This window comes from Leuresthes tenuis, unplaced genomic scaffold (assembly GCF_036924035.1).
Source record: "Leuresthes tenuis unplaced genomic scaffold, fLeuTen1.0.hap1 SCAF_12, whole genome shotgun sequence".
NCBI lineage: Eukaryota > Metazoa > Chordata > Actinopteri > Atheriniformes > Atherinopsidae > Leuresthes > Leuresthes tenuis.
The window spans coordinates 30,710,629-30,723,907 of NW_027325366.1; the positions used below are offsets into that span (position 1 = coordinate 30,710,629).

The window sequence follows — 13,279 nt, forward strand, 5'->3', positions numbered from 1 at the left end:
TCAGTGGTGCTTCTTTGGTTCAACGTTGAGTTTGGGTAAAAACTACGATTTCTGTTGAGATTAGTGCTAAATAGGTTTGTCTTTTTCACACTAAACTCACAATTTTAATCGATTTTTCATGAAAACGCAACAGAAATGACCAGACAGAAATTACTCAAAACAAGTTTTGCTTTTATTGTGATCAACCCTTCTGGGAGTTTCCCTCAATTTAAAGAAAAAGCTTCACTTGACACTGTGTAACTTCAAGTTAACTTAATAAAAATGTCTGTAGAGGAGTAAGAATACAAGCACCTCTAGCTCTCTCATGATCTTTGTTGCATTCGAATAAAACCGGGCTTTTCCACCATATCAATGGGCAGCATATCTTGAGTAATATGCTGTTTTATCATTGAAACCATCCCCTGAATGTAGGTCGTCTCTCAGCAGGCGTTTTCTCAGCATTTCTCCCACAGTGGTTGAAATTAATTGGTTTGCTCCCACCTTTGGTAGCAACAACTTTTCAAGAAATTTAGCGACTTATCGCTACTTAATCCAAATCTAAACTGAACCAGTTCAAAATAACTGTTAATATGGGGACAAGCTCTTCCTTGCTAGCTACCATGTTGGTTTTTCATGTCTCTGTGGGATCCGGGGTTGGAAAACAATATTATTGTGGTGACCTTGTATTTAAAGCAACACTGGAGAAGTTTGTGGACCTTAAATGTATGTGATTTTGACTTGTTTTGAAGTACACTGACATTTGCTATGCACTCCTCGCCTGATGCCATCTTGGAGCGCCTGGTGGTTGAGATACCTCAGTTCACAACTTTTTGTTTTATGGTCACTTGACCTTTTGTGGCCTCTTTGTAGTCTCACTGTGGCCTCTTTGTAGTCTCATTGTGGCCTCTTTTTAGTCTCTTTGTAGTCTCTTTGTGGCCTCTTTGTAGTCTCTTTGTGGCCTCTTTGTAGTCTCTTTGTGGCCTCTTTTTAGTCTCTTTGTGGCCTCTTTTTAGTCTCTTTGTGGCCTCTTTTTAGTCTCACTGTGGCCTCTTTGTAGTCTCATTGTGGCCTCTTTTTAGTCTCTTTGTGGCCTCTTTTTAGTCTCTTTGTGGCCTCTCTTTGTGGCCTCTTTGTAGTCTCATTGTGGCCTCTTTGTAGTCTCATTGTGGCCTCTTTGTAGTCTCTTTGTAGTCTCTTTGTAGTCTCTTTGTAGTCTCTTTGTGGCCTCTTTGTAGTCTCTTTGTGGCCTCTTTGTAGTTTCTTCTCATTGTGGCCTCTTTGTAGTCTCTTTGTAGTCTCATTGTGGCCTCTTTGTAGTCTCATTGTGGCCTCTTTGTAGTCTCTTTGTGGCCTCTTTGTAGTCTCATTGTGGCCTCTTTGTAGTCTCATTGTGGCCTCTTTGTAGTCTCATTGTGGCCTCTTTTTAGTCTCTTTGTGGTCTCTTTTTAGTCTCTTTGTGGCCTCTTTTTAGTCTCTTTGTGGCCTCTTTGTAGTCTCTTTCTGGCCTCTTTGTAGTCTCATTGTGGCCTCTTTGTAGTCTCTTTGTAGTCTCTTTGTGGCCTCTTTGTAGTCTCTTTGTGGCCTCTTTGTAGTTTCTTCTCATTGTGGCCTCTTTGTAGTCTCATTGTGGCCTCTTTGTAGTCTCTTTGTGGCCTCTTTGTGGCCTCTTTGTGGCCTCTTTGTAGTCTCTTTGTGGCCTCTTTGTAGTCTCTTTGTGGCCTCTTTGTAGTCTCTTTGTGGCCTCTTTGTAGTCTCTTTGTGGCCTCTTTGTAGTCTCTTTGTGGCCTCTTTGTGGCCTCTTTGTGGCCTCTTTGTGGCCTCTTTGTAGTCTCTTTGTGGCCTCTTTGTAGTCTCATTGTGGCCTCTTTGTAGTCTCATTGTGGCCTCTTTTTAGTCTCATTGTGGCCTCTTTTTAGTCTCTTTGTGGCCTCTTTGTAGTCTCATTGTGGCCTCTTTTTAGTCTCTTTGTGGCCTCTTTTTAGTCTCTTTGTGGCCTCTTTTTAGTCTCTTTGTGGCCTCTTTTTAGTCTCTTTGTGGCCTCTTTGTAGTCTCATTGTGGCCTCTTTGTAGTCTCTTTGTAGTCTCTTTGTAGTCTCTTTGTGGCCTCTTTGTAGTTTCTTCTCATTGTGGCCTCTTTGTAGTCTCTTTGTAGTCTCATTGTGGCCTATTTGTAGTCTCATTGTGGCCTCTTTGTAGTCTCTTTGTGGCCTCTTTGTAGTCTCATTGTGGCCTCTTTGCGGCCTCTTTGTAGTCTCTTTGTGGCCTCTTTGTAGTCTCTTTGTGGCCTCTTTTTAGTCTCTTTGTGGCCTCTTTTTAGTCTCTTTGTGGCCTCTTTGTAGTCTCTTTGTGGCCTCTTTGTAGTCTCATTGTGGCCTCTTTGTAGTCTCTTTGTGGCCTCTTTGTAGTCTCTTTGTGGCCTCTTTGTAGTCTCTTTGTGGCCTCTTTGTAGTCTCTTTGTGGCCTCTTTGTAGTCTCTTTGTGGCCTCTTTGTAGTCTCTTTGTAGTCTCTTTGTGGCCTCTTTGTAGTCTCTTTGTGGCCTCTTTGTAGTCTCTTTGTGGCCTCTTTGTGGCCTCTTTGTAGTCTCTTTGTGGCCTCTTTGTAGTTTCTTCTCTTTGTGGCCTCTTTGTAGTTTCTTCTCATTGTGGCCTCTTTGTAGTCTCTTTGTAGTCTCATTGTGGCCTCTTTGTAGTCTCATTGTGGCCTCTTTGTAGTCTCTTTGTTTCCTCTTTGTAGTCTCATTGTGGCCTCTTTGCGGCCTCTTTGTAGTCTCTTTGTGGCCTTTTTGTAGTCTCTTTGTGGCCTCTTTGTAGTCTCTTTGTGGCCTCTTTGTAGTCTCTTTGTGGCCTCTTTGTGGCCTCTTTGTAGTCTCTTTGTGGCCTCTTTGTAGTCTCTTTGTGGCCTCTTTGTAGTCTCTTTGTGGCCTCTTTGTAGTCTCTTTGTGGCCTCTTTGTGGCCTCTTTGTGGCCTCTTTGTGGCCTCTTTGTAGTCTCTTTGTGGCCTCTTTGTAGTCTCTTTGTGGCCTCTTTGTAGTCTCTTTGTGGCCTCTTTGTAGTCTCTTTGTGGCCTCTTTGTGGCCTCTTTGTGGCCTCTTTGTAGTCTCTTTGTGGCCTCTTTGTAGTCTCATTGTGGCCTCTTTGTAGTCTCATTGTGGCCTCTTTTTAGTCTCATTGTGGCCTCTTTTTAGTCTCTTTGTGGCCTCTTTGTAGTCTCATTGTGGCCTCTTTGTAGTCTCTTTGTGGCCTCTTTTTAGTCTCTTTGTGGCCTCTTTTTAGTCTCTTTGTGGCCTCTTTTTAGTCTCTTTGTGGCCTCTTTTTAGTCTCTTTGTGGCCTCTTTGTAGTCTCATTGTGGCCTCTTTGTAGTCTCTTTGTAGTCTCTTTGTAGTCTCTTTGTGGCCTCTTTGTAGTTTCTTCTCATTGTGGCCTCTTTGTAGTCTCTTTGTAGTCTCATTGTGGCCTATTTGTAGTCTCATTGTGGCCTCTTTGTAGTCTCTTTGTGGCCTCTTTGTAGTCTCATTGTGGCCTCTTTGCGGCCTCTTTGTAGTCTCTTTGTGGCCTCTTTGTAGTCTCTTTGTGGCCTCTTTGTAGTCTCTTTGTGGCCTCTTTGTAGTCTCTTTGTGGCCTCTTTGTAGTCTCTTTGTGGCCTCTTTGTAGTCTCTTTGTGGCCTCTTTGTAGTCTCATTGTGGCCTCTTTGTAGTCTCATTGTGGCCTCTTTGTAGTCTCATTGTGGCCTCTTTTTAGTCTCATTGTGGCCTCTTTTTAGTCTCTTTGTGGCCTCTTTGTAGTCTCATTGTAGTCTCTTTTTAGTCTCTTTGTGGCCTCTTCAGCATGAAAACAAATTAATGTGTACAGCTTTACCAACAACCATGATATTTGACAGGCTTTTTTTTCACTTTTGAGGCATAATTTGATCAATTAGACAGAATTTCAGGATGCAGGATGTTTTATGTCAATCGTTGTAAATGATGGCAAACGCAGTCAGACCATTGATGGAGGAGTACTTTAATTAAACATATACATTCACTGGTTTGCTTTACAAACCACAATATGAAATGTTTCCCTGAAATGTTTAACACCAAAACAACAACAATTAAATGGAAATATGGCTTTGAGTTCCTGTCAATTACGTATTCTGCATTTAATTTTGTTTACAAAACAAGTTTAACTGCATTGTGCACAAGTAAGAATATTAAAAACAATTTTCAGTAAAATGTCAATAGTAAACATTAATTTATCAATGCACTTTAAAGTGTATTTAAGGTTAAAGGCTCATAGCTGACCTGTTTATTTAGAGTATTTCAGCCTCTCCAGTGACGCATAAATGCATGAAAGTAAACTAAGTACAATATTTAAACACTAAATAACATTCATAGAGTCTGTGAAAGGAGGACTGGGTGTAACAGAAAAGCCATTTTATGAAGGGAGTGTGTAAACTGAAAGCTAGAAGGAGAAGGTGCTGTTCTGCCGAGCAAGAAAGTAATCCATATTTTTTTTCCTTTTAGGTTTGAAGAGTATGCAGAGGAAGATGGAAACCACCGTGACCAGGCAGGATACGGCCACCGCAGCTACAACCAGCCACGTCAAGGTAGAGTCTGTGGAGAGAAGCAGCCGAATCAGCATTTTCAGGAGTTTTGTTGTCCTGACAGTTGAAATGTTGAAATATGCGAAGGCTCACCTTCTAGCTGAAGCTGGATGACGGCTTCACGTTTCCCTCCTTTGTTCTGAGTGACGCACTTAATCTCCGTCTCCTCATCTGCTTTGGTTATTTCTGCAATAACGAGTATCAGTTCAATCCTGCACCCTTCGGACACGCCGGTTACCCTGGAAACAGCGAAACAAACAAAGCCACGCAGACGAGCGTTACAAATCCGCGGTGATGTATATGAAGCATTTGGGGATTAACTGTTAAATTCACTCTATGCCTTATCTTGGCGTGGGTTAAAGTTAGATAAGCGCTCCTAATATTTCCAAACCTGAGGTTGTGGGTAAAAAAATGGGCTCGGACATTTTAAAAAGGCTCCGAGTAAACATGCTAAAATTGACTGGTTTTGTACTGATGTTGAAATTTGGACACATCTAAAGGGAAATGCTAATCCTCGATGATTTCAGTGTGGAAACATTTTACCTTTCACTTAAATTTTAAGCTATTAGTCACATCAAGTGAGTAAAAAAGCGGTTACCTTCTCCCACCCTGCAGAGCCCGCTTCTCGAGGTACGATGACTCCACTGATTGGCCGTTTACCAGCCATGAGACCAGAGTGAAATCCGCCATTGGACATTCAGTAAGCACCTGACAGGACAGCTTCAGTCCTGAACCTGGATGAAAATGTGGGAAAGTCTGCATTAGTCCTTTTGTGTTCTATTAATAATGATAAAATAGAAATATTTGAATAATTATTGCTGTCACTTACCATGCGAACTTTCAAAAATGGTACCGTTAAGAGGTGAGACAATCACAGGTGGTGGAGCATTGGGTGCTACAACTCAAAGAAAGAAAACTAATCAGTAACTCGTTAACAGACTTCATTCTGTTAGTGGGGTTAGGGTGAGTCGGTGTTGTAGGTTCTGCAGAATAACTCAGGGTCTTTCGTCCTGGAGACTTTAGGCACAGCTGTTGGGATTTGAGGATGTGAGCCGAGCACAGAAAGGACATCCAAAAAGACGAGTTAGTCTTATTTCTCACGGTAATAAAGACAAGTTAGTCTTATTTCTCACGGTAATAAAGACAAGTTAGTCTTATTTCTCACGGTAATAACGCCAGGTAATTGTTTTTTTGCAGTTTCCAGCTTCTTTCAACTGGAGAGATAATCTAATTCTTGTTGCTGTAATGCAGCTGTTTGTCCAGCAGGGGGCATGACAGGCATGGATTTATTAAAACCCTCTTATAATCATTCATTAAATGGAGCAGAAATACATTTCCTCAAATAAAGACCAAGGCCATTATTTCTGTTAACCACTCAGAGTACCAAAGCTTTGACTTCCCGTCATTTTTAACTTAATTTAATCAACCCTGTAAAATGCCATGAAGTTGGATAAACAAGGTGGAAAATATGCTAACCAAGCTGTGAAGCTGTTATGACATCGATTTAAAATCCTTCCTGAGTTTAATTTGGTAGAAGCCCTCACATCGTAAGCAAGGCTTATGTTGGAAAAGACGTGCGTGCACACCACGGGCGTGACTGGAAGTGGTTAAGAGTGGAATAATCAAACGGCACTACGGCAAGGAGCTGTTCATAAAAACGTTTCCTATCACCAACCTTCCACTGTGAGCACGAAGGCTCTGCTGACGTTGTACTGCTGGTTATTGATGAGCACCGCGAGCCGGCACGTGTAGAGACCTGCGTGGGATTGCGTCACAGCTGGGATGATCAGGGCACCCCCGTCCCTCTGGAGCGACCCTCCTCTGCCCGGCTGGAGAGCCGTGGGGCTGGAGTCCTGTCGGAAACAAACATGCTGTGTCACACAGAGAGAAAGGGGCACAGCAGTAGCTCGGTTTGAAACTCCTCGGGCTTTATCCACACACCTTGTACCAGTCTACCGGTCCGTCTGTGTTGTTGAAGCAGCTCAGAGGTTGACATAAGAACTTCATCTCCTCTCCAGCTGTGACTGACAAAGGGTGGGACAGCTTTCTCATGTTGACAGAGGAGGACTCGTACACATGTAACATGACATTCCCCGTAACGCAGTAGGTTTCGTTTCTGGAGACAAAAGCACAGACGGAAATGTTACATCACAGGCAGCAAGAAGAGGTTAATGCCCACCTGGACATTTTGAGTTCTAAGAATCTATCCGTAGCCTCTGTAAAGGCAGGAGAAAGAGAGGTCAGCATCTACCTGTAGGTGCAGATATATTCCCCTGAGTCTGAGGCCTGAGCTGGGAGGAACCACAGCTCTTTATCATGCTGCTGGACACGTCCCTCGGCACGATAGGTCAAGCCGTCTGTCTCATTGTTCTTGCTGATGAGGTACGTTGCCGTCGGTGAGGCGATTTTTAGTTTTTTAAGAACACTCGTGAATATCGGGAAGTTGAGGATTATGGCCTCACCCTCCATTCTGACAACCTCCAACTCCGAGTTCACGTAATGGCAGCCATCTGCGACAGAAACAACACTCAAAAACTTCAGTATGCATTGAATTATTTTGTATAATTTCATTCTAAAAAGCAGAAATATATAAGCCCAATGTTGATGAACCCCATTAAGCTAAGCTAAGTACAAAATACTGACCTTTCATAGGCAGAGGAGGTAGTGGAGGTTGTCCATAAGCACATGTGATGATGACCACAGCAGACATCAATGCCAGGCAGACCATGATCGCAGCCTGCAGGGATGTGGAGATCTGCAATTTAAAAAAATCCACTTACAAAAGGTGTTACGTCTTAAAAAGAAGGCGTTCTCACAGCAGGATTAGTTCAGATGCTCTCAGAAGCTTTGGTTTGAAAGGCTGATAATCCAGAGGGGTCACTAAGATGCCACCTTTCTGCAGGGAAACGTTCTGTGTTGTTTCCTCAAGCAGCCTGGATTTTCTGCCATTTAGCTTTGATTTAAACTCTTTTATAGACGGTAAATGTTGTGACATCACGGGCCGCGTAATCGAAACGCTGGCACCTCATCCCGCCCCTGCACTCAGAGTCAAAGGGTTTACCACGAGAAATGAGTCACGATAAGTGGTTGAAGGTCACTGATACCAGAGGTCAGCTGAATGAAACGGTGGAATAAAGCTAGAATACAGCCCATCTTTTCATCCTTTACCTTTGTTTTAATGAAGATGGAGGGTTTCATGTTCCAATGTGTGGGATTAATAACGCGATTCTTTCATTATTGTAAGAGCAGATAAAAACGATAATCAAGCTTTCTGCTAACAGTGTCACAATTCCCTGGAGTTCTGAGATTTCTCGTGTTTTTCACGGTTTATTTTACGTGCACGAACGTTGGAGAAGGGTGAGATGGCTACAGTGTGCAACTGGTTGTTAAATTCCCTCCGAAGTGATGATTATTCTAAGATATGACGTCTAAACGGATCCGTTTAGTGCAGTTCTGCGTTTTATTTACTTCTTTGTTTCATCATAATATCCGTATGTGTGTATTCTATATTGTATTCAGCAATTTAAGCTTTACTTCTGGTTAAAAAAAACCCCAAAAAATCAGACTTTCCATGGAAACGAGCTGATTTTCACTTCTGCTTCTCCGTCTGTTGTTACAGGGATCAGCTGAATCAGCTGATTGCGATTGCACAGCAATGCATGCGCGACTCATGAATGTTTTCCCTGCAAAAGTCTTTGTTTGAGTGTGTCATGAAATTGCTGCCCATTCATAAAATTGGTGGGAGTGTCGCTGTTTGTAGATGTCCATTTCATAACATTTGTGGGAGCGTTAAAGTTGTAATTGAGTTTTTATTGGCATGAGTCACAGTGATCGTCACGTTTTTTTTTTGGGTTAAATGGAAACTTGGAAACCTGGAAAGTATCGGTTGAAGCTGGAAAATATCCCTTTAGCTTTTGCTAATTATAAGTCACGCTTTATATCACTTTCTACAGTTTTCTAAGAAATAGACAAGCCGTTCTTTACTGTTCCTTTTGCATTTATTGTAGATATTTAATCTTAAATTTTTCTAAATGAAATTAAAGATGCTTTCAAAGTTAAAGTAAATATGAGTGTTGTTATTTACAGTTAAGCAAAAACTATCCAAATAGTTTAGTAAAGGTTAAGATTTTAGATGATTTTAAACTGAGGGCATATAAATAATATTTTCTGCATTTTTTTACATAGTAAATATCAAGATACGGAAAATAATCTGAACAGAACGGATGAAATTCAGGCTCCATAGATGTAGAATTGCCATCCTGTGCTATAAAAAGTTCAAATGAATCTAAACATAGAAACATAAATACCTAAATATGTGTATTGATACAGAATTGTATCCTGTTAGATATGTAATCTGTAAAAATAATACCAAACACATGTTGTAATACAGTTTAAACCCACAAATACATGAATACAGCTAGTGTTAGTATGGAAAACTCTGTAATACGGTTCCACACAGTAGTGCGGTGGACTTACGGTGTACAGGTGAGCGAGGTGGTCCCGGCAGATGTGGCGCTGACAGGCAGATGTGGCGCTGACAGGCAGATGTGGCGCTGACAGGCAGATGTGGCGCTGACAGGCAGATGTGGCGCTGACAGGCAGATGTGGCGCTGACAGGCAGATGTGGTGCTGACAGCATGGACTGCAGCAGCAAAGTGATCGTTTTTTTATCAGCTCTGGGGGAGCCTGAGCTCTTTTCAAGGTTCCCACCCCTCATGAGATGGAAATTTCTCAGGTTTCCCAATGTAACGCAGTGTGCTGTACAGCTCACCACACATGTCTGCTGACTCCTCAACACACACACACACACACTCAGTATATGCACATACATTTTGAGAGAAGACACCCTCAGAGGTTCCCATCAGGTTTACTCTGGAAAAGGTCCAGCTGTTTACAGCCGCTGCTATCTTACATCACCTGCCACCTACGTTAATGCTGGACATCTCTGTTTGTTTTTAGCACAGACACACACACACATGCACACAAACGCACTCTGGCTATCAGCACATGAGATGGGAAAATCAGTGAGGGTTGTGCAACCAGGTTACAGAAACATTTTCTTACAGATCTCAGTGTTTAGACACCTGCAGGCTGTTTCGTTTCTGCTGTCCTGCTTTTTCACATCTGCTGCTCCGGTCATGGAGTTGTATGGAATCTGGCTGCTGTCAGACAGAAGAACAACAAGGTGCCAATAAAAATGAAACTTTCCAACTTCAAACTTTCTGGAAAACATGAAATCTTTGTTTCTCAGCCGCTGAAAAAAATAAAGCATGAAAACTGAATATTTAGTAGGTTAAATCTTCCATTTTTAAATAATATAATGCTAATGTATCTGTGTGTAGATAGAAAACAGTATTTCTGTATTAATGTTAGCTGCATTTACAGTTTAACAGGATTAGTTCATTTTCATTAAGCGACACGTTTATAATGCATTCTCGGGCTCTTGGGTGTTAACTTTAGACCTTTTATATTCTCAATTGTTTGTAACATCACTGTTAAAATCAGCCTTGATGATCAATTGTTGAGGCTGCTTCACCAGTTCCCAGCAGGTACTTGGTGGCTGTTGTGGTTTATCTGAAGGAGCAGCGTAGTCACAGGCGATGTTTCGCATCTTCAGCATTCAAACCTCATGTTTGGTGAATAATAAACCAGCTAATGAAATATCCGACACTCCCTGTTTTTTTTTGCTTGGTACATCTGTACGTGAGCTTCTGCACTTGCACAAGGGTCGGTATCTGCAAACATTTCAGTAAGTAGAATATTAAAATGTGGCAGTATGGAGTTGATGTTCAAAAATCTAATTTTAGTAAAGATAAACTCAGGCCCGGTTCAGCTTGTGAAAAAAAAAAGTATTTACTTTCATACATCTTGTTTGCATCCATACTAGTTATGTTGCCAGTTTAGTTTCAATAAAATTTCGAATACACTTATTTCTTCTTTCATTCTTATTTCTTCTTCCACCCAGAAAAACCATGAAAAAGATTTTAAAAGCCTAAAACCTGACACCCTCTCGCATCTTAAGACTAACCTCTCAGTTTTAAGGCTCCAGATCTTGCAGGGACACAGTTTGTAAAGCCACAACTCGATTTTTCTGAGATTATTTCCCATCATGCACCTGGTGGAAACGCAGCTTTTAGCTACAAGTGACCACAGCGCACGTGTTGGTTTAAAACGCAGAATGAGCATAAAACAAGCCTAAAAACGATTATATTACATATATATTAACCCTAACAAAAGGAAAACTGCCTTAAAACAGCCTGGAATGACTTTTATGACCACCTCACACCAAACGAACGGGATCACGGTGCCATAACTCTCGTGACAACTTTGAAATCGCTTGGAAAAATAGTTTGTCCATCTTCGGTCGTCTACTATATCCAACAGTGCTGAATATCAGGCAGAGATGATGTTGAACACATGAAATTCTCACTTTTAAGCCTCTCCTAAACTGTGTTGCAAGCTAGCAGATCCACAGAAGTCAAAAATGTTTTGTTGTTGCTGTAGATTAACGCAGCTGCTCTGCGTAAAATGGACAAACGGCCTCATCTTTATTCGTTACCGCCGCATTTATTATGTAAAAATCTAATTTAACAGATTATTTGCGGTCATAATTATCCTCTTAGAACTTGTTGCTCACTCGTTTCCTCCATTTTTAATCTTTTTGTTTTGTTTTTAGCAACAAAGCAAGGTTACCTGGGCATGTACTGGTGCACGCTCACATTAGAGCGCCATCTATTGGATCTCAAGGCAAAATGCAGCACTTTAAATGGCCTAAAGGTTACTGGTTATTTGGTTGCTGATGTGCAAAGTTTTCCCACATTTGAAAGTTGCAACCCTAAAGAGCGTGTATAGACATTAAGCTCAACAGTTACTTTTTTAAATTCTTATAAATTATAATCATTAAAAAAAACTTTATTTTTGAAGAATTAACGCAAAAAGGAAAACTCTTAAACTGGGAAGAAGTTAATCTTGTTAAATATTCAATTAAATTTGATTTATATTGCACCAAATTACAACAAATGTCATCTCAAGGCACTTCAAAGAAACTCCAGTTCAAGCCAGTTAATTGTAATCCAGTCATAATTAGGGGTGTGACGACACAAGACAAGATTTTAAGAAAACTACAATGACAAAATATGACTGGACCAACAGACTTTTATTTAACTGAGTTGCACGTGCATTTTAACATGTTTTATTATAACTCTTTACATGCATGATGTAATGAGCTTTTAATAAACTTCTTCCACAAATTGAAACTAAAATGTGTAAGTTAAAATAAAATAAAGTGCAAACTATATTATTAGTTCTACTCTGTAAATGCAGAGTACAAACAGAGCCTAACTAAGAATGTCTCTGACAGCTTATCAGTCCCTCCACTGCTATCTATCGTTTCCTCCTGGTATCCAAAATGCTGCCGAACAAACGATTGAAAGTGGCTTCTTCAGTGGTAAAAGCCTGCAGCAACAGCGCATTGCTGCCCCCACAGGTCACAATTAGAAGTCTGGATAGCGCACAAATCTCATGAGACAGATTTTTAACCCCAATCATAATCCAATTAATTTAATCCCAGATTATTCAAATTAATACGTACAAAGATCATTTCTGAGGAAACCAACAGATTGCACCATAACGTCACTTCGATCCAATCCCGTCCTGAGAAGAAAAAACTCCCTTTTAACAGGAAGAAACCTCTGGCAGAACCAGAACCAGGAGGGGCGGCCATCTGCCTTCCTGACAGGACAGAGAAGAGGAACAAACACCGTAACACCAGGACAGGGATACCTGCTGAGAAAGTTCATGACAGCAATGATGTCATGTGTACATGGAGAGGTGCATCATGGGAGGACCACCAGCAGCTTAACTGTGGGATGTTTCAGGGTCACCTGAGCCATCCCCAAATATAAGCTTTATCAAAAAGGAAAAGCCTGATCTCAAAGGCAGAAAGGGTGTCTGTATCTTCAACAGTTTCAGGTTAATTAGTAGATGAGTAACAGAGGTGAAATGAGCCATTAGTTTGCCTTTGGAACAGATGAAAAAGTTTTGATGAAAAATCCAGCGATGCAGCCTACAGGCCACTCGTTCAGTGACATGTTAGACTGATGGAGAAACAGCTGAGTGATCGCATGACTCACTGCTCCATCATCTCCCTTCGTGGTAAAAATGGCGGCCACCATCGTGTCTTCTTGTGTATTGCTCAGCTGGGTGGTTATACTACTCCTGGCATTTTCCGGTTTTTACAGGTTTCAACTGTAGTGATGCAAGCCGTGAGGTGGCATGTTTGTCATAGAGCTGGATCGTGGTGATGGAGCTCTACAGCACGTACAAACAGGGTTTAATCTGTTCTGCAATCTGTTTGGATGCTCAGTCACATAATGATTCTGATGATCTCCTTCAGATATGTTAGAGAACTAAAGTAATTAGCCTTTAATTAGATTTGTTTTGTGATTCTCACAATAAGATAAAAGTCTAAAGATGGGGTTTCAGATGTAATGACAGCATTATAATGGCAGCTCTGTTATTTACTGGCTAACCATCCTCAGGTTAGCATGAGCCTAACGTGGACGAATTTTCATATTAACTCGTAGAAAGTGAAATAATGACCCTTTCACTTTGTTTCTCCTTCCACGCCTAACCCAGCAGAAACCGCCGTATTCTGTCAAAACGACACAGCCGAATTTATTCTCTGCATTTTCTTATTGCAACATTTGATTGTTTGCTT

At 41.2% G+C, this 13,279-nt stretch overlaps 1 protein-coding gene across 2 annotated transcripts in view; it reads right to left on the reverse strand.

Moving 5' to 3' along the window:
- The window catches only part of LOC140319717 (interleukin-1 receptor type 2), a 60,272-nt gene extending 51,186 nt beyond the window's left edge, over positions 1-9,086 (reverse strand). Inside the window, exons 1-9 of one of the 2 annotated variants that reach the window (XR_011917977.1) lie at positions 9,037-9,086; positions 7,204-7,315; positions 6,812-7,070; positions 6,502-6,676; positions 6,236-6,413; positions 5,390-5,455; positions 5,159-5,294; positions 4,654-4,799; positions 4,053-4,570 (exon numbers count right to left, since the gene is read on the reverse strand). Coding sequence is in view for 1 of the 2 variants with exons in the window: in XM_072397472.1 (XP_072253573.1) it covers positions 4,419-4,570; positions 4,654-4,799; positions 5,159-5,294; positions 5,390-5,455; positions 6,236-6,413; positions 6,502-6,676; positions 6,812-7,070; positions 7,204-7,288 (1,197 nt within the window). In the remaining variant the exon portion in view is untranslated. Of the gene's footprint in view, positions 1-4,033; positions 4,571-4,653; positions 4,800-5,158; positions 5,295-5,389; positions 5,456-6,235; positions 6,414-6,501; positions 6,677-6,811; positions 7,071-7,203; positions 7,316-9,036 lie in introns of those variants that run through there. The other variant, XM_072397472.1, reaches the window with a different exon arrangement.
- Positions 9,087-13,279: the final 4,193 nt, after the last annotated feature.